The sequence below is a fragment of the Mustela nivalis genome (genome assembly GCF_964662115.1).
Source record: "Mustela nivalis genome assembly, chromosome: 7".
In the NCBI taxonomy this organism is placed as follows: Eukaryota; Metazoa; Chordata; class Mammalia; order Carnivora; family Mustelidae; genus Mustela; species Mustela nivalis.
The window spans coordinates 141,031,559-141,052,949 of NC_139026.1; the positions used below are offsets into that span (position 1 = coordinate 141,031,559).

At 43.6% G+C, this 21,391-nt stretch overlaps 2 protein-coding genes across 2 annotated transcripts in view; one reads left to right on the top strand and one right to left on the bottom strand.

The window, feature by feature from the left end:
* The window catches only part of KIN (Kin17 DNA and RNA binding protein), a 33,395-nt gene extending 26,439 nt beyond the window's left edge, over positions 1-6,956 (top strand). The window contains exons 10-13 of the mRNA XM_082738725.1: positions 107-175; positions 1,095-1,194; positions 3,169-3,269; positions 6,611-6,956. Coding sequence (XP_082594851.1) covers positions 107-175; positions 1,095-1,194; positions 3,169-3,269; positions 6,611-6,673 — 333 coding nt within the window. The 3' untranslated portion in view covers positions 6,674-6,956. The remainder of the gene's footprint in view (positions 1-106; positions 176-1,094; positions 1,195-3,168; positions 3,270-6,610) is intronic.
* Positions 6,957-13,460: 6,504 nt separating this feature from the next.
* Positions 13,461-21,391, bottom strand: part of ITIH2 (inter-alpha-trypsin inhibitor heavy chain 2) — a 38,079-nt gene continuing 30,148 nt past the window's right edge. Inside the window, exons 17-21 of the mRNA XM_082740944.1 lie at positions 18,396-18,509; positions 17,826-18,024; positions 17,098-17,270; positions 15,789-15,900; positions 13,461-13,757 (exon numbers count right to left, since the gene is read on the bottom strand). Coding sequence (XP_082597070.1) covers positions 13,610-13,757; positions 15,789-15,900; positions 17,098-17,270; positions 17,826-18,024; positions 18,396-18,509 — 746 coding nt within the window. The 3' untranslated portion in view covers positions 13,461-13,609. The remainder of the gene's footprint in view (positions 13,758-15,788; positions 15,901-17,097; positions 17,271-17,825; positions 18,025-18,395; positions 18,510-21,391) is intronic.

Here is a 21,391-nt window from a genome sequence, read left to right on the forward strand (position 1 = left end):
AACGTTTTGCTGTGATTTTTGGTGAACATGGTTTAGAGCAAAGGAGTAAAACTGGAAAGCTAACTTATATCTTCCCTTTCATCTTTATTTTTTTATTCTTTTCTAGGAAATCATTGTGAAAATTATAACCAAGAAACTCGGAGAGAAATACCATAAGAAAAAGGGTGTTGTGAAGGTAAGGACAGGAGGCTGTGAATGGGATTTGTGGAAGAAGCTGGGGGTGACCGAGTCAAGCCATTCTGTTATTCCTGAAAAATCACATCCTAGGGCCAGAGCATTGTGTCTCAGGTTCTTGATGGTTCCATATGTCTTTATCATTTCCATAAAAGGAAGGCTGAATTCAGAATGCTGGGAAAATGATTCCTTTGCAGCCAGAGTTTCTAGTTCACTTTGGTGTGTTTTCTTACTGGAGCCAATAGCACGTATAAAATCTCACTGGCACAGCTTCAAGTCACTCTCGCGCTCTGCGTGCCTTGCCCATTAGTGAGACACTCCTCTTTGTTAAGGAGGGGCAAGATGATTATGTCCCCAGGGTTCCCAGGCGGACTTCCTTGTTGTGTTTTGCCTGAGAAACTTTTATGCTCTGGGATTTTAAAATTTAAAAGTCGATGCTGCAGTCCTTTTCTATGTTGGCCTTTCCTAAATAGTTCCATCCTGGAACCCAGCATTGTGCGTGCAGAAATGCCCTGCTATTGTACGTGAAGCTAGGCATTCTTCCTCTCACTGTATTTGCTGAAATCGTATTCTAAGATCGCCAGCCAGTCCTTTATTCTTTCCAGATGAAAGCCTTCACTAAGCCTTGAACTGAATTCTTTATTAGGGAGCATAGAACCACTATATTGTACACCCGAAACTAACATAACACCATGTGTGAACGCTACTGGAATTAAAATAAAAATGTAATAAAAGTTTTAAAATTAAAAAGAAGCCTAGAATGAATAGTCCTATATGGACTCTATAAAATAGTGTCATTTCTAAAGGAGTTACTCTTACCTTTTGACTGGAATTCGTTTGTTTTCATCTTACCTATTTCTGTCCCTTGAAATTTGCTGCACTTATTTCTGCTGTTATAAAATGTTGATTTCACCTGACAGGAAGTAATAGACAAATACACAGCTGTTGTAAAGATGATTGACTCTGGAGACAAGCTGAAACTTGACCAGACTCATTTAGAAACAGTAATTCCAGCACCAGGTAAATCTTTTTGCAGATCATTTACTGTGTTTGCTATCGAAAGGAGTGATTCCATCCTTAAAACCATAGCTTCTAGGCTTGACTTGCCAGTTACAGACACGGATTTCCTTTCTAGGAGCATATAGCTGCTGGTCTAACTCATGAGCTTCGTTTCGGGTGACATGGGAGTTTGCCTACCAGTCCTCTGTGTAACCTATTTTGTGGCTGAATCCATTTTCCCTTCCTGGGATTCATTTTTTTCATTTTTTTATTTTTTCCTGACATAAAACACAAACTCACAAGGAAAAAAAAATCAACCATACTACGCTTATTGTTAATATATTTCCCTAGCTACCTGAGATAGTAAAGTAAAAGTCTGTATTGTATTGTTTTGTTTTGTTTTATTTTCCTTTTCCTTAATTGTCTTCATCATTTGAGTACTTCTGAATACCTAGTATGAAAGCTGCTATGGTTAGCGTGTTTGCTTTTGACCCAAAGCTTCCATAGTGGCGCCATTGCTGACATGGTGATGATGTTAGTCTCTAAAACCTCCGCTTATCAGATCCTTTATGCTTTCCCCCTAAAATAAAACTCACTCTGTGGCTTAAAAAATTTTTTTCGGTGTCAGTGAGATGTAATTGATACACAATAAGCTGCACTTGTATAAAGTATACAACGTGATCAGTTTACAGCCATAGTATTGTCTCAAAACCATCCCTACAATCGTGATCATGAATACATCCATTACCCCACCGAAAATTTCATCCCCTTCCTTTATAATCCTTCCCTGCCACCCCTCCACTCCTGCCTCCCATGGCCCCTGAGGCAACCACTTGTCTGCTTTCCATCGCTACAGAGGAGTTCCTGTCGAGAAGTTCATATGAATAAAATCATACCATGTTTCCTGTTTTTTGGTCTAGCATCTCTCATTAAGTGTAATTATTTTGGGTTCATGCATGTTGTTGTGTCTATGTGTAGCTCACTTCTTTCTGTTAACTAGTGTTTCACTGTATGAATGTACCACTTTCTGTTTATTCAGTCACCTTTTGATAGACATTTTAGTTGGTTATAGTTTTTTTGGCTGTTACAAGTAAAATTTCCAAGAACATTCATACGCAAGTCTTTATACGGACATACGGTTTCTTTTCTATCGGGAAAATACTTAGAAGTAGAATAGCTCACTCGTAGGATGTATTTAAATTTTTATGAAACTGCCAAACCATCCTGTGATTTTTAAGAAGAGGCAAAGTGGAGTGTCTGGATGGCTCAGTCGGTTTAGTGCTCAACTCTTGATTTCAGCTCAGGTCATGATCTCAGAGTCCTGAGGTCGAACCTTGCATCATGCTCCACGCTGAATGTGGAGCCTGCTTAAGATTCTCTCTCTTTCCCTCACTCTTTGCTCACGCACCCTCTCTCTCTCTCTTAAGAGAAAAAAGGAGCCAAAGTCGGGGCGCATGGGTGGCTCAGCAGGTTAAAGCCTCTGCCTTCGGCTCAGGTCATGATCCCAGGGTCCTGGGATCGAGCCCCACATTGGGCTCTCTTCTCAGTGTGGAGCCTGCTTTCCCTCCCTCTCTGCCTGCCTCTCTGGCTACTTGTGATCTCTGTCTGTCAAATAAATAAATAAAATCTAAAAAAAAAAAAAAAGGAGCCAAAGTAAGCTAAATTTTTCCTGGTCATTTCTGGACTACCAACATTTCCCCTAAGTACCTTCTATTCCTTGCAATCTAAAGCTAAAACATATCCCTTTGACAAATAAATGGAAAAAAAAAAAAACAACCATGAGGATTCTTAAACTGTTAACAGTGATCAAGACATACAAGCTCTCCTTTAGAATAATACGGAGTTCTAAAATGATTAAGAACTTCTAAGAGGGATTTTGGTTTTCATTCAGTGGTCAGCTGTGTTCATTCAGTGTAACTGCACTTTGCTGTAACAAAGTAGAAGAAAAAAGTGAACCTTTCTTTGCATTCAGTGTGATATTCTTTTCTGCTGTAGGAAAAAGAATTCTCGTTTTAAATGGAGGCTACAGAGGGAATGAAGGCACCTTAGAATCCATCAATGAGAAGACCTTCTCAGCTACTATAGTCATTGAAACTGTACGTACATCGACACAGAGAAATTTCTAAATGCTTTAAAAATGTGCCATAGTTCTCTTTCATTGGGTTGGTCTTTGTTTTATTTTAGAATCTAGGTTTTTTGTTTGTCTTCTCTCCTATATGGAAATCTGTCAGCTTAGTTTCTGCAACGACTCTACCATTGTAAAGTATTTTGTGTTCTGATTTCAAAAGAAATGCATATGTGTCTTAGTCCACTCGAGCTGCTGTAACAGCACGCTGTAGGCCGGGAGCTTCTAAGCAAGTGTGCTTTTCATGGTTTGTTCTGGTGGCTGGAAATGAAAGAACAAGGCAGTGGCAGGTTTAGTGTCTGGGGAGGGCCTGCTTCCTGGCTCACGTGTCCTCACCTGGTGGAAGGGACAGGGGAGCTCTCTGGGGTCTTATAAGGGCTCCGGGCCATTCATGAGGGCCCCACTCCCATGACCTCATCCCTCCCCAAATACAGTCACACGGGGCGTTATTAGGTCACAACTGTGAGTTCTGGGCGGGACACATTCATTCCATAGCAATACTCATTGTGTAAAACCTGAAAAGGACAATTAAATACAAATAGCTTTAAAAACTACCCATAATCCTCCAGCCAGATAACTCCCTTTAATATTTTGATCCGTTCCTTTCTGGTCTTTGTATTTTATAAAATTGTATGCAGTGTACAATGTACAGTCTCACATCCCCACTTTTTTTTTCTCTCACATCTAATACAAAACTCGATTTGGCACGGTATCATAGAGTCAGAAGTAATGGGGGAAAAGCCCCAGACATCAATATTTTAAACAGTCCGCCCCTCCTTTCATAAAGGGCTAGAAGGTAGCAGAGATCAGTAGAGTAATTTCAGGAAATATGATGTGCAAAGAGTAAACTTGTTGATTGACAGAACGGATGGCTCCCGGACAGGCCTGCGAGCCCGGCCCTGCCCGCTAAGGAAGCGCCTGAGGCAGGCTCCTGCCCCCCACCCCCTCGCGGCCTAATGCGTTTTGGAACTGCGACAACTGTGCTGTGCCTCTTGCGGGGAAATCCGTTTTCACACCCCGTACCGTACACGTTCGCCTTTGGGGGGATAGCAGACCCCTCGGAGAGTCCAGTGACCGTCGGGGCCTCTAGAACTGCAGGTGTCCGCTCAGTTCCATGGCTTGCGTTACGGGGTTGTCGGCCCCTCAGCCCCTTGCTGGACTGCATTTGGAAAATCGCGTAGGTCCTTATCTGAGAGCAACCACATTTAAGTAAATGGACCGTTTTTTCCCCTGTCTCTGACATCACGAACTGAGAAATTGGCGTTCTCGAACATAAACCATAAGGGAAGGAAAGGAAAAGGCGTCTCTGCTGGTACTGGTCAGTCTTTCTCTCTGACTCAACCAGCGTATGGTCATGGAACATCTCATATTTCCTTGGCAAAATGATTCTCCGGCACTTTCTAAACGCATAGGCTTATCCAAATGAGATCCTGCTCCAATTCATGCTTTCCTCTCCAGGAAATGCAAACAGCTCGTCACCATGGGGGGCATCGTAGGTCCCGTCCAGATCCATTTGGGTCACGAAGCGTGGTTCCCATGGGCCCCTTGCTTTCCTCCCTCGCTATGACCCGAGGGGCTCCTCCTTCCTGAGCTTGCTTGGGGCGCAGAGCCGCAGGGGGTCAGGACCCAGGAGAGCCCCTGCTGGAAGGGCTGCTGGACTGCAGAGCAGCACACGCACGTTTCAAAGGAGGAATCCACCTGCTGCTTCTTTTTTGAGCTCGCCACGTTTAAAAAATTAATGTTTCTGTGAGCAGGTGTCCACTGGTCTGTGTCCCCACAGTTCCTTCATATCATTGCCATGAAGTACCCGAACTTCCTAAGTGCTTTCTCCTGCTGTTCTTTTTTATCATTTATCATATCAGTAATCATCTATTATTCTTATTTATCATATCATTCCAAAATACCATTTTTATCACTATCAGTATCTTTTTATCATCTGAAATTGTAGATCAGCATCAAAATATTTGAGATTTACTCATTTATTAAGCAGATTTTTAAGTAGCTACCAAATTATTCAAAAACTATCTCAGCCTTTTAGCCTATCTGCCTGATTAACCAAGTGACTGGCTCCCTTCTCATTCCCCAGGTTTGTATCATCGGAAAAGCGCACTTGACCACAGGCCTTTGTACTTGATAATGAAAGATTTGATCTGAGTCATGCCTTTTATCTGGGAACTTCCTTCCTTCAGATACACTCATTATCCTATGTTAAAGGAGTAGCACTATAAAAAGGATCAAGGGAGGGTATGATTCACAATAAAAAACACTGAAACCTCCCTTCAATGTTAGAGTGATCATCATCGTCATTTTATATTTTGCAAGAGAGAGCACCAGCTTTCAGATTTTAACCAAAAGATGCAATAATAAGAGCCAAGAATTATTGAGCTCATACCCTGTCATGTTCACTAAGCTCTTTCGTGACTCATTTATATTTCGCAACAGCCCAGGAACCTAGGTCCTGTTAATACTCCCTGCCTGGGGACACTGGGGGCACTGAGCGGTCAAGTCACTTGTGAAGATGGGATTTGGGCAGTCTGGGCTCAGGGCCCGCACTCTTGCCTCTGTGTTCCCGGCTGTGTCCACGTTAGTGACTGGTGTTCTTTCCCAATACCCAGTGTAACCCTTTTCCCTTTGTTTCGGATACGAACAGAAAAAGCAAATACATTTAAAGTTAGGCTCATTTTTGGTAATAAAGGCCAGCTGAGGTGTCAAAGCTAAGCTAGACAAACATGTTTGTGTACGAGTATCTGAATTGCTTCACATGACATCTGCTCTTGAAAAGGAAGGAAACCCCAAGTAGCGCAAACACAGTAGAATCTAAACTCCCGTTCTTAAAGTCCACGATTGGTGTTCCCAACCAGGGGACAGCTCTTCTGGGAGGGGTGACTTGTGAGCCCAGGAATCTTCCTGCTCGTGTCTCCACCACTATCCACGAGCGGCTTTTACAGTTGCCATGTGCTTCTCACAGGCCACGGCTGAGCGTGGTGGCTTCTGTTCCCCTATGACCGCACCTCCCCACACGCGGACCCAGGGGAATAGCATCCTGGGAGCAGAGGACACCCCGAACAGCCCGCAGGTCCCTGCCACACCATATAGTGATGACACATTTCACATGTCACTGAAGAAGTCACGGCACTTTGTAATGAGTATGACAAAGCAGAGTTTAGATTCAGAGTCACAGAGAATCGGTGGCTACCGTAATGGGATCACGGGGGTGTGGAAAAGGCACATTTGAATCTTGAAGTGTAGTGTCATTTTCTTGTGTTTAAGTATCTGTTTTTAATCTTTCTTTTTAATTGTTTTAACTTGTAGGGCCCTTTAAAAGGACGCAGAGTGGAAGGAATTCAGTATGAAGACATTTCGAAACTTGCCTGAGTTTGAAAATTTATTAACACATTAAAATCCTAAAGCATCAAATTGGTGTTCACCAAGGCATTACGAGACTCTACTGTGTTAGGGTGTTTCTTTTGTATAAAGCAAATGGGTTTATTTAAATATTACTGTATAGTTGTTCAGCTAAGCTTACAGAAAAATTTAATTATGTCTCACGAAGTATCAAAACAATGTAAATTTTGTTCTTGGTGTTTTTGTTGCCTTTATAATATTTCCTTAATGCTTTTTAATCTTCATTAAAAGACTGTTATTGTAAAGTGTTTTATATAAGACTATTTAGAATCCTACAGTTAGAGGAAGTCCTTCATATACTCTCTATTTTCTGTAGTAAGTTTGTAAATTATAAATGTAATGACATTTTAAAAAGTCAGACTATAAACAGAGTCACGGACATACATGGATGTCCTTGTCCGTGTCATGGACATGGAGTTCACACACCATATAATTTCACCAATTTAAAGTACACAATTCAGTGGTTTTTAGTACATCTCCAGAGTCGCGCACCCATGCTCACTATTTACCTAGAGCATTGTCATCGCCGGGAGTGCTTGCGGTCATGCCTGTCCTCCCTCTCTCCCTAGCCCCCGGCCACCACTAGTCTACTTCCGGTCTCTGATTTGCCTCTTCTGGGCACTTCCTGTCAGTGGAATCGTACAACATGGGGTCTTCTCATGACGAGCTTCTGTCAGGTCGCATCGTGTTCTCAAGGTCCGTCCACATTGGCATGTGTCGATCCTCCCTTCCCTTCTTGCTGAGCGGTAGTCCACTGTGTGGATAGGCCACACTTTTAAAATCCATCAGTTGGTGGCCATTTTGGCTGTTTCTGCTTTGGGGCTATCTGGAGTCATGGTGCTGCAGGAACATCAGGTATAAGATTTTCTGGGGATGTACGTTTTCAGCGCCTAGGAATGGAGTTGCTGAGTCTCACTGGAACTCGTCCGTGTTTGACATTTTGAGGAACTGCTGGGCTGTTCAAAGTGGCTACACCGTTTTACAATCCCATTGACAATGTTGAACTATACATTTTTAAGTAATAGAGCAGTGGCTTGTTTAGGCATGCAAAAGATAGGAAATCCATCTTCTACTTGGGTTGTGAAAAAGAAATCTTTAAATAAATGAATATATCATTCCCAGGACAAAAGGAGCAGGCCTTAGCTTCCTGTGGGGTTCAGAGTATGGCCAACCTTATCGGGGATCCGTCTCTGTGTTGGCTCTGCTCTCAGCCCCTCGCACCAGCAAGGTGCCTGCCAGCGTCTCCCACTTCACATCTTCCCTTTCTCCCACAGTTCAAACACAAGACTGGAACGGAGTTTGAACTGGTCCACACTGGGACAGCTCACTCCAGATGCAAGGGCTGGACTAGACTGATCGGCCAGACTTGGGGTGTGTGCCAGCCCCCAGGTGATCTCTCTTGGACTTAGCATCAGGGAGAGGTGAGAACTTCTCTTGCCAGAAGCTGGGAGAACATATGCTGATGAGCAGAACCAGAAGACACTGTGTAAGACGTAGTAAGAGGATGATGTCCGTAGCTTTGCCAACATGATTCTTCCAGGAGGAGTTCACGTGTTTCTGAACTAACTTGACAGCATAGTCACATGAAAAGGAACTGGGTTTTGGAGTTGAGCAGACTTGCAATGAAATTTTGGCTGTTCTTTTCACCAGCTGTGTAATCTCAGAAAAGATCGTGTTCTTGAGTTTCAATGTTTTTAATGTACGAATTGTCAAAAAAGAAAAGAGGTGTCTTTAGGGTTCTTGAGAGAACTACAGAAAATACATAGAAAGTGTCGGACATGGTGGTGTGCGGTGGTTCAGTAAATGGAGCCACATGTCTATGGCCTGGCCTGGTATTAATCTGGCCCGAAGAAATTTCAGGAGGAAGAAGGTTCTTTCCAATAATAAAATGGTGAATAAACCACAACAGAGTTCACATTGCCTCCCCCAAATCTCTGTTGGGAATCATCTCCCTGGTTTTCTTCTTAGGAAAAAAGGTTTCCTCCCTCCCTCCCACATTTTTATTCTTTTCCCCCACATCTTCCTGAAGTTATTTTCAGAATAAACACAAGTGGCATCATGGAGGTGACTTTTAACTTTAAAAACTGAAGCACAAAAATACAATTCTAAGTGACAGGACATGTTTTCCTGTAAGTTCTTAAGAGCCCAGTAGTGGTTTCATTACACAAAGTGACTGCAGACACCTAAAAGCAAATTTTATATGGACTTTCTTTTCCAAGTATAGTAAGCTATTTTTCTTTACATAGACTTTGGTGGGGGGCAGTTTTAAGTTCACAGGAAAATTGAGCAGGAGGTACAGAGATCTCACACCTATCCCCATCCCCACACACACACAGCCTGCTCACTATCCACGAGCCCCACCAAAGTATCACATTTGTTGTAATGAACCCATGAGAACGACTGACTCTTTGTCATTGTCCAAAGTGTACAGTCTATATTAGGGTCACTATTGGTATCTCATATTCTACAGGTTTGGACAAAATGATCATGAAATGTATTCACCATTACAGTATCATACAGAACAGTCTGACCAGCCTAAAAATATCCTCTGTGTTTTGCCTATTCATCCCTCTCTCCCTTGCAGTTCAACCCTTGGTAACCGCCGGTTTGTTGGTTGGTTAGTTGGTTGGTTTTTTGCTGTCTCCATAGTTTTGCCTTCTCCATAATGTCGTATACTTGGAATCGTACAGTATGGAACCTTTTCAGATTGGCTTCCTTCACTTAAAAATGTGCACGGAAGGTTTCTCCGTGTCTCTCTGTGGCTTGACAGCTCATTTCCTTTCAGCACTGCGTAATATTTCTTTTTCTGGACGTACCACAGTCTACCCACTCCCCTCCTGAAGGACATCTTGGTTGCTTCTAGAGTCTGTCAATTATAAATAAATCTGCTATAAACATCCAGGCATAGTTTTTACCTGGACGTGTTCTCTGCTCGGGGTAAACACCAAGGAGCATAATGGTAGGGTCCTATGGTAAGAGTATGTTTAGTTTTCTAAGAAACTGCCAAACTGTCCTCTGAAGTGGCTGCACCATTTTGCAACCCTACAAGCAACGGTTGAGAGCTCCTCTTGCTCCACATCCTCACCAACATTTGGTGTTGTCAGTGTTTTGATTTTTGGCCGTTCTAATGGGCATGTAGTGGTATCTCTTTGTTACTTTAATTTAAAATCCCCTAGTGACATATGACATTGAGCATCTTTTCATGTGCTTTTTTGCCATCTTTGTTTCTTTGGTGAGGTGTCTGCTTAAGTCTTTTGCCCATTTTTTTTTTAATTGGGCTGTTCATTTTCTTATTATGGAGTTTTAAGAGTTCTTTGCATATTTTGGATAATAGTCCTTTATCAGATACATCTTTTGCAAATATTTTCTCCCAGTATGTGGCTTTTCCTCTCATTTGTTAGAAAGTTATTTTTCATCATCCCATTTGAGGTCATATCAAGTTATTGCTAATAGTGTCTTGGGAAACCAGATCCCCTGGGTTTTCTTCGTTGGGAATGCCATTAGGTCCTATTGCCTTTTTTGCTGCTTTTCCCCCCATGTGCTCCTGTCTATCCATTTTTGCTGTCATGCTTGAGTGAACTCATTCACAAACATTTACTGAGTGCCTCTGGTAAGTAAGCCATTGCAGTAGGTACTGAAGATTTAGGTGTGAGAAGCAGGTATAGACCCAGGATGTGTGTTGTATAGGAATTGACAATGTTCAGTGAACTGATATTCAAATGAAATGATTAGCCAATAGAGAGAAACTTGATAATCTGGGGCAGCTGCTTAAAAATTCTATCCTAATCTCAGTAAGAGATAACATCAACTGATACCAAGATATACCTCAGTTCCTTCTTTGCTAAAACAGTATCACAGGATTAGAATATGAATCAGCCTTGATTTTTAGGTTGGTTATAGGATTGAAGTGCCCCCAGAAATGTTAAGGGGATAACTGAATCATTACACTGTTAAAAGGAAACATCCTTGATTTTTCTTTATCCTACCTGGAGATCCCAGAAAAAAGTCACCCCTGTAGACTAGGCCAGTGTGAAAAGGTGTTAAAAATAATAATACTAAATTCTTACAGATTTTTATGTATACAGCACCCATGAGCAATAGTTAAGCATTTTCATATATTCAGGCAGCTGGGTAACTTTTACTTTGATCTTACAGGATCTCTGGGGTGACTTACATCTTTCAGTTGGGATGAGGCTGAAGAGAAAATGCCACTTTTTATGGTATTAAATGATCCTGTAAAGCGCGTAGAGTGAGTTGCCTACGATCTTGCACCAGTAGGTACTAAAATAACTCCTGATTCATAGTTCATTTTTACTACACATTGAGAGAATCTTCAATTTACTTTTTTTCCCATTATTTTCTTGGATTGCCAACTCTTCGAAAATGTCTTTAATTTTCAGTAATTTAAAAACACAAGCAAACATAAACTTAGGACAGAGGTGCGATCTGAGCCAAGGGGCTGTTTTTTTTCAAACATGGGCTCTCTTTTCCTTGACAATCAGACGTATATATATTTGTGTGGTTTAATAGAAACCACTTAGGTTGATACTTACGAACGCTTTGAAGCTTGGCTACGGAAGTCCTACAGATGCTTAATACATATGACAGAGAGCAGCCCTGTGATACCCAGCTGAGGTGTCAGTGGAATGCCGCTACTCTATCCAAAATTAAATACTGATCCATTCCCAGTGGGTTGCAAAGTGCTCCAGAGAATAAGCAAACGTAATACAGGGACTTGTCAGGTTTTTTCCTTTATTGCTGAAAGTATAATACTTTCAGAAACTAATCAAGAGATAGACAGTGGAAGAGTCTCTTCCTTTCATTTGAAATTCAAAACTGAGTATTCATTCATAACTCTAATTATATAGAGAAGGCATATTACAGGTCTCAGTGGGGACCCGTGGACAGTATGAGTACAAGTTTAATTTTATTGTTCAACACACCAGCTATTAATAAAGGTTTTGATAATTTGAGTAACATGGATTTGACTTTAACTCTAGTTTATTTGATAGAATCCTTGTTCAGTATCCTGCGTATAAATGCACAGCCCAAGTTTTAATCTGTAGATTAAAACTACAGAGTACATATAAAATACTAGGAATCAACCTGAACTTATACATCTAAAGGTATAAAAGTCTTAAGGTCTAAATTTTTACCAAGTAACAGAATTAATTATAAGAACCCACTTTTAAAGTTTGGGTTAAATATGAGCATTTTAAGATCAGTATGTTTGAAATAGAAAATGGGAAAGATGTCGTAGACTTTTTTAATGTACCACAGATGAAGCTGAAAAGCAATGCCATTCACCTCTTCAGCACTGGGGTCACCTCTGGATGCTAGAAAGATCGCATTTCTTTAATATTTTACAAGTAGGTCAAAAGACAATCACTTGATTCTTCAAATACATGTTGGGTGTGTCCAAAAAGGGAGTTCTGTGTACTTTCTAAACTAAAAATGACCTTTACTAAATTATGGAGGGAACGCTTCATAAAGGTGTACTTTTAAACATTTTTTTAAGTGTGATTTTGCCAGTTTGGCCTTTGGAAATATATTCCAATCTTAGGAATTGAATTTTAAAGGGCAGTTAGAAACAAAGGAAAGTACAGACTTAAAAATGAATCAGATTTGCACCATCTCACCAAGATCCACTAGATTAATGCAGACCTAATGAAGTCATCCAGTTGGTGGTTTAGGTATTCTGCCTTACAAATGTTGTTAGCCTTTCATTAAGACAGAACTTGCTAGTCAAATTTATTTTGAAATAAAGTCTAATCAGCCAAGGTTTAATAATGTAAGTGGCATCACTCTCAAGAATTGCTTAAATACAGACAAAAAGTCTACAAGGGATACTCAGGGAGCCTCTGTGTTCAAGATCATTAAATCTGTGTGAAATGTGTGGCTTCCAGAATATTTGGAACTGTGATTGTCTCCGAATTCATAATAATGTCAATATTGTGTGCAATTAGCCATGTGAGGTACTGTCCAGAGCGATATTAAATATGTGAAGAATTTGGGACCAACACCATCCCTGAGGTGATCCTGGGACAATGTCATCAGGGAGGAAGACCAGTTAGGAGCGATTATAATTTATTTTTTATTATTATTATTTTTTTTTAATCAGAGAGAGAGAAGGGGAGAGAGCAGGCACAGGCAGACAGAATGGCAGGCAGAGGCAGAGGGAGAAGCAGGCTCCCTGCCGAGCAAGGAGCCCGATGTGGGACTCGATCCCAGGATGCTGGGATCATGACCTGAGCCGAAGGCAGCTGCTTAACCAACTGAGCCACTCAGGCGTCCCAGGAGCGATTATAATTTAATAAGCAGACACCCCCATGTTTGTACAGTATCTTATTGGGAGAATGGCTTTGAGAACAGAAAGAGGTTGGTGAACTAAGGCATTGTGACAGTGTATTTTATGTGTCACCTTGGCTGGGCCATGGGGTACCTACAGAATGAGTCAAACATTAGGTATTTCTATGAAGGTGTTTTTGGATAACATCTACATTTAAATCATAGACTGGGTGGAACAGAGGGCCTGCCCTAAGTGGGCCGCATCCAATCAGTTGAAGGTCAGCAGAGCAGAGAGGATGACCTTCCCCCCCGTGAGCAAGAATACTCCAGCTGCCTGTGGATTTCATCTGCGACACTGATTCTTCCTGCCTAATGGCCTTCAGACAAAAACACCGGCTTTCCCTGGGTAAGCCGCTTTCCTTTGCATGACCTTGATGGACACCTCCTAGTATCGGACAACTCAACAAAATCCTAAATCCAAAGTGTTTATTTTTCTTCAGATGTATTAACAGGTTTTAAAAACCACCGTGACCTCTGGCTAGTGTTTTAATTACTCAGACTGAAGAATGACTGCAGGGAAAAGCGTGACCTGCAGAAAATTTCCAAAGCCATCCATCTTTAAGGCCTCTTGAGAAAGCTATAAAGCTGAGGCACAAAATAATCCTTGTAATGCCCATCGATGAAACCTTTTCCACTGTTGTGCACAAACCAACAGGAGACCTCCGTTCCAAACACTCTGTCTGTTCGGTAGTCTTTCTGCAGACCCCTGCAAGGAAAATGGTGGGTATGGTTAGGACACAGTCCAAGGCTTGGTCAGCCTGCATATCGGGAAAGAAGAAAGTTCCTCCCTTGCTGTTCTTTGTAGCATCTTCCTTCTCATACCGGATCTCCTCACCCTTCCCCATCCCCCTCCCCAAGTCATAAGGAACGTCATTTTCTGGGGCTTGGTGTTGGAAGGACAGATAATAAGCAGTGAATCTTTAGATAATTCAAATAACCCTTTGGAGATTGACCAAGAGCCTTTTCCAGCAAGGTGAAGAGTGCAAATTAACTTTCCGTTGGAAAGAAGGGGGGAACCCAACACTGGAGTGCTGTGGGCTAACCCCAGGTCACCTGCAGAGTGAATCTGAGATGCCTCCCACCTTCCCTAGGCAGGTGAGTATTTAAAGGTGATACCAGCTGTTTCTGAGACATTCATGCCTTTCCCTTAAAGGACAAAGAAGCCAGCGATTTAAAAAGTCATAGGGCATATTGTCACTAGCAAGCTTTCGAACGTATAGGATGGTGCACAGTTCGAGTTCAACTCAGTTTGAGTTACAAGTCAAAGAGTGCTTGCAGTAGGTAAACTTGAGGCCCAACATTTACCTTTGTCATTAGAGGCTAGCAGATGTGCGTTCACCAGCCTCGGATGACTTATCTTACTATGATTAATGGTGCTCACCATTCCTTTGTCAAACACACTCACTGACGCCCACTGGTAACTCGCTGGTTCCCAGTGAGCCCGAACCAGCTGAGTGGTGTACTCATGAAGAGCTCATAATTTTGTTTCGTTTTAAGATTTTATTTATTTACTTAACAGAAAGAGGGAGAGGGAGAGAGCACAAGTAGGGGGAGTGTCAGACAGAGAGAGAAGGGGAAGCAGGCTCCTCGTTGAGCAGGGAGCCTGATGTGGGGCTGGATCCCAGGACCCTGGGATCATGACCTGAGCCGAAGGCAGGTGCTTAACCCACTGAGCCCCCAGGGTGCCCTCAGAGTTCACCGTTTTACTTCCCAAGGCCATGTGTGGTGGTACGTATTGCTTAATTACGGCTGCAATTTTATCGCTTACTTATGTGGAAACCAATGACATTGTGTGCAAAGAAGGTCATTCATTTTTTTTTTTTTTTTTTGGGAAAGTCATTCTTATAAAGCCAAGTTGATTGCTTTGTAGAAACTCTTAAAATGCAACAACAACAACAAACAAACAAACAAAAAACACCTGGCCCAAAAAACCCCATCTGCTTTACAATGCTGTCAGATACCACAGGGGAGTCTATAATTGAGGACTGGGAGAAACTGAAAAGGTTGGTAGGAACGTTACACTCAATGCTTGGTGATGCGGAATTCTCCCTTCACAACGAGCATATGGCTATGGCCGGCGTGAGGAAGGCTACACAACAATGCATTTGGTAGATTCATGCTCAGCAAGAAGAGCCCGGTCTCAGGTAGACACATCCATTCATTCGCTGGCACTACGGCTCACAGGTCGTTGTTTTCTTTCTTTATTTTTTTTGAAGATGTATTTGTTTTGTTTTACTCTAGAGGGAGTGGGGAGGGAGCGGCAAGGGAGAGGAAGAGAGGGAATCTCAAGCAGACTCCGTGCTGAGCGCAGAGCCCCATGTGGGGCTCGATCCCATGACTCTGAGGTCATGACCTGAGCTGAAACAAGAGTCAGGCACTCAACGGACGGAGCCCCCAGGTGTCCTGGTTCACAGGAATTCTTACGATTTCCTCCTTTATCAGCTTTTTCAGTAACCGAGCTACCGTACAAGGCCAAGGCTGTTACACCGTCAGTCCACCCATCACGCATTACAGCCTTGCCCTTGTATGGTAGCTATTGTCTAGCTGGTCCTTACTCGCACGGAGGCTGGCCAGCCTGCGGCGTCCTGACGCAAACCTGGTGTGTGTGTCTGTTCCTAAGGAGCTGTTGAGTCTGACATCGGGAACACTTGCAAGAGCTTTTCTTGCTTGGATGTGACTGTGTGAGTGTAACCCCGAGACACGCTGTCTGTTACTGTCGTACGCCCCCAAAGCCTACCTGGTGACAGTCAACGTGTGTCCCTTCACTTCCATGCTTGCCTCTGGCTTCTCGGGGACCTTTCCCGGTCGTTCATCAAAGATACGGACTTTTGGCTCGTGCATGAACTGACCTAGTGAGACAAAGTCCGGACGCTGATTTACCTGAAGCCCAAGGGCCAGTTAAAAAAAGCAGCCTTGTGGTCATTTGACCCAAGCCGCATTTCGGTACGCACCTACCCACCCCCCAACCCCGAATTTCTAAGGTAGAAAGACATATTGAGAGAAGGGCAGAGCAATGGGAGGGATGGGTCCTGCCCAGGAGCAAAGCTGGCTGGCTCATGCCGCGTTCATCTCACAGACGAGGCCGACCTGCCGGATGAGCAGTGGCCCGGAACGCCCGCCCTGATGAGGGGCTGAGCACCTGCCACGTGGCTCAAATCTCAGGGACAAGGTTTGTGATGCCCCATGCTTCAACTGGAACCACTCCTTAAAACGTTGTAGGGAAAGTGGACCTAGATGCCTGACTTCCCAAACCAGGTCACCTCTACCCAGTTAGAAAGAAAAACAAAACCCTCTGATGCAAAATTGAAAGTCTGTGTTACTCCTCTAACTGTTTGCCCAGTTTGTGAGGATGAAATCCTGGCTCAGGGAGAACCTCACCTGCAGTAGCAAAGGTCTTGGCTAGAGCCTCACCGAGACCCCTTGCACTGCTCTGCGGGGCTGCGTGAATCATGTTTGCTATCTTTGTGCCTTAAGATCGGACATCAAAACCCCTGACGGCTGGGGAGAGACTGCCCCTCCCAGGGCCAGCAATTTTGAAAGACACTGGAAGACTCAGGAGCGAGCCTGTGATCTGCACATGAACCATCCCAGGGCCAGACTGCCTTTCTCTGACCCGTGCGACCCGGAAGCTATCCCAGGGCCAGGGACCAGGTAAGTAGACTGCCCTAGAGCCCAAAGCCTGCCAAAATGCTTCAAGACGGCCAACCCAGAACTAGACTACTCTGCCTCGTCTTCCCACAGAAACCCAGGAGAGGCTCTGGCCTAAACCTGTTGCTTCAGGTCCCTGACTAAAGCCTGGCCTTGCTCTGTGGCCCTGCAGGGTGGGACATGCCTCTTTGTTTCAGGGGGGAACTGAGTGACAGGAAACGTTTCTGTCAATGGCACTGACCCTTGTGTGTCCTCAGTCCCCTGTATAAATCAAGATCCAGGCATAGAGTGTGGCCCCAACCTGTCCTTTGAGTCCAGACCCATCACTGTGCAAGTTCTAACCTCCCCATTTGCTCGAGACCCAGACCCACTTGCCAGATGGTCGAGAGACACCGTACCGATCAGTCCATGCGCTTTAGGTGAAAACTTGTTTGTGGGGGGAATGTAGATCCCCAAAAAGTCTACATTCACCGGATGCTTCTTCCAAACGCGATGGAGTAAAACAGAGAAGGACATGTCTTTATCCACGGTGATGGTCACAGTTTGCTCTTTCTTCACAGAGACAAGCACCCTGGGGCAGAAAGCAAAATGGGGTCCACGTTTCTAGAACACACTGTTTAGGAAGCCATGCCTCCCACCGTGAGCCTGAGCTCGCCGTCCCGCCCTGGGCAATTCCACGAGGGTTCTAGGCCCTCCACAGCATTTTTTTGGGGGGTCACAGAATGTTGTTTTCACTCCTGGCTCTGGAACAATGTCAGTTTCTGTGTTTGTATAAAAACAATAAAACAGGTGATCAGGGGACAATATGACACAGTCCAGTGTTTTCCAGGCACACTCTGACACGGAGCTGGTTGGAGTGTTCGATGGAGTCCTTCACTTATCCAGCACGTATCTACCGAGCCCTCAATCCATGCCAGGCTGCGGGAAGGTGCCGAGACACAGAGTGGCCCACGTGGAGCCAGCTGCCAGGAACGGGGTGGGGTTAGGCACCAACAATCTTTCTGAACCTCTGCTTCTTCACATTTAAAATGATAGCTAAGTTCTACGTTTCGGTCACGGATTTCCGGATTGATCTGTGTAGTCAGGCGTGGAGGACAGGACCGCGACCGGACACAGTAATACTCACCTCTGGCTAATGACGCGAGCGGTGTCAGACCAGGAAAGGACAGACACCCGAGAGCGCCGGCTCAGGGTGATGGTCTTGGTGCTGATTTCTATTTTCATGTCTTCGCTTTCGAAATAAAATCCCAGTGTTCCAAAATAGGTGCTGAGTTTTTCGTTCTTTGGTTTCTTGGCACCAATGAGCTGTCCATTGACCAAAATCCCTGGAGAAGAAAATGTGCTTTTTTCTCTCTGTGCACCATCAAAGTTATAAAACTTGACAATATGGGAAAAGTGTTATTTTTTGGCTTGATTTCTTATATAATTTTTTTCCTGAACAGCTTTCACTTTGTTACTATGTTTTATTATACTTTAAATGACTCACATCACAGTAAGATCTGCTAGTTTGCACTCAGTCTCTTAGCTACTCTAATTCCCATGGGAATAAATTTATAATTCTTTGCTCACCAATTATCAGAGTTGGAAAAGTACAGGGCTTCTATTAAGGTGGGAAGGAAAGAAATCCTAGGTAGTGACAGTGAAATATGGCAATGATCGAATTGCCTAGTTCAAATACAGCATCTTTTTATTTTACCTGATTCTGGATCAGAAACAAGGTTGAGAATCTTTCCAGGTTCCGAGTCAATATTGAAACAAATATTCTTTTCATTTTTTGGCAGGTAAATGATGAAGTGTGGGTCATTTTCAACTGGAAAATAGAGAAAAAGAAATCAAACAAAATCATAGAAAGGAGGGCGACACCGAACAGTACTTCATTCCTGAAACCTTTTACTTAATAAGAACAAATAGTTCCAGTGCTTGTACTAGATGCTAGCTTCTGTTCCAGGTGTTGGGGACCCGTGGTGTAGACAGACCCATTGTCCCTTCCCCATGGGACAATTCAGAGTTTTAAGTTATTTTACACCTATAACATATACTTCTTCTGTAGCTATCATGCATGATCTAGGCTAGAGACAAAAAATGAATAAGAAAGACACAAATAATAAGAAAAGCACACAATACATCAGGTCTACATGTATACTACATACGCATACCTCCATCAGTGAGTGTTGTATAAATAGATAAAACAATGTGTGTGTGTTTAAGCAGTTATACACGATACATAAAAATATAGGAGACGTAATGTTATTTGTTGGCATACTGATAGATATTAATCAATTCCAAGAACACTGAAGCATGAGCGATTCTCAAGAAAGAATTACTTTGTTGCTGGACAACCTTATTCTGATTGATCTTTCTTGTTTGTTTGTCTAATCATTCAACAAATAATTGGTGAGGAAAAAAAGAGAAAAAAAAAAAAAAACCAAACAGGTCTATCCAAAGCACTGAATTAGGCAACGTTTGGTGTAGCTATAAATAAGTCACGGTCTTATTTATAAGACCTTCAAGAAAGTCAGAATTTAATGGAGTGACCAAGATTCTCTCCTTGACTAAACACTTAGGCTCCTCCGACCTTTTCAACGAGGCCTCAACTTTTGGACTCACACGTTAGCTTCTGCGCTGCCCAATTTTAGCAAGAATCCTAGTAGGCTGGGTTAGGTAGAATATCTGTTCTCCCTATTGAGCTCCTTAGGTATCTAACTGGGTTCCTCATTCCCTGCCACCCTCCAGGTGACGTCAGATCTCCTGGCTGCCTTCAACAGGAAGCCTGTTCCATTGGTTTGACCAGAATCCCCCTCACTCCTGACGTTTCCTCCGTGTGATTTCGCACCCACTTCCCCAGGCTGTATTTGGAGCTGAGTCCAATCTTCTCCACCCAACTGCAAGACCCCATTGCGGGGGTCCCCATATCCATCACCACGGCCCCCCCTTGAGTCAAGATCTTCCAGACTCTAATGTGTGCTCTAATGAATATAGTGAATAATTTTTTTTTCTTCAGTGTTTCTTTCATAGAGACAGACACAAACACTGAGGGAAGAGAGAGAGAGTAAAATAAATGACACAAAAATGGCACAAGCCAGTCGTTCTGAGGGTAAAGACGAAGGGTGACCAGCCCCACCTGGCCAGTTGAGAAAGACCTGGTGAAGGAGTTTGCACAAAGCCTTGACGTTAGGAGACGCAAAAGACACAGGGGAAACGGAGATTTTATTCTGAGTGCACAGTGCGGAGGTAGGAAAGTTGGCGATTTGTTTGCAAAGCGCCTCGATGTAACTAGGAGATGGGTTCTTGAAGAACGTAGAAAAAGACCCAAAATGGGCGTCATGGAGAGGGGCCGAGCACCACACCAAAGACTGGAGCTTCAAGTTGGGAGCTCTTTGAAGTTTCTGAGAAAAAAATGCGACATGATTTGATTTTGGGGAAATTACTTGTTACAGTATAAACTCAGTATTGGGACACGGACGTAGGAAGATCAGTTAGCAGCTAACGCAGCAATAGCGCAGGCAACAGACGTCACCTGAACGGGAAACAGGACGGACGAGGGAGGGAAGATTCTAGAGACCCGTGGCAGAAGCCACCGTGTCAGGTAACTGAGCGCCGAGGGACAATTCAGACCAGCCAGGCTTCCAGCCCGAGTCACTGAAGGGCCCAGGGAGGAGACGGTTGGAGCCGTAAGAACCGCAGTGGTCGGGGCGCCTGGGTTGCTCAGTGTGTTGAAGCCTCTGCCTTTGGCTCGGGTCATGATCCCAGGGTCCTGGGATCGAGCCCCGCATGGGGCTCTCTGCTCTGCAGGGAGCCTGCTAACTCCTCTCTCTCTCTCTGCCTGCCTCTCTGCCTACTTGTGATCTCTGTCTGTCAAATAAATAAATAAAATCTTTAAAAAAAAAAAAAAAAAAAAAGAACCGCAGTGGTCGCCTTTCCCAGATTAAAACCGAAAGAGCAAGCTTCCGTTCCCCGAGAGGCTGTTTTCTAGATGTTACCACAAAGTCCCAGGCAAACATTAGCTCAACTAATTCTCCTCGTGTCCTCGCACAGGACGGGTCGCCTGCCTGAGGTCCCATGATGGGGTTGGACTGTGGCAGATCCAGGACCACAGCCACGCTGCCCCACGACAAGCCCATTCTCCCACCCACTCCGACACGCTCGCTCATGTTCAAGTGTGTGTTTCAGAACATGAAATGGAAGATAAAGGAATCCACAACAGAAGTACAATCTGGTGCTTCTCTGCACCGCTCACACTACAAAACTCTCGCCACCAGGTCAATAAATACTTGGTGAATCGATTTTGTGTTGCGCTGGGCACTAGAGGGCATCCTTAAAACGCAGAACAAAGGTTCTCGCATCTCTTTTACAATTAAAAAAAAAAAATCATTTTGGTATGAGAGCCTCTTCCTTTACACAAATATGCTGTTTGGAAATATTTTTGGAAGGACTTGGCTTTTTATTAGAGATCATGATTGATTCTGCCATTTTAATTAACCCAAATCCTATTACTCACACCTGCTGGTGGGTAACCACGGATCGGTACTGCCCTACCGACCTGAGACCACTCCAGACAGCAGAAGTGAAACATTATACTTAGATTAGCGTCTGTAGCCTCACATTTAGATCAGGTTGAAGGCGGATGGAAGGCCGCCAGGACTAACTTCACAGATTCCTGAGGACCTGGGCTTTATGAGCTCCCACGGGGAA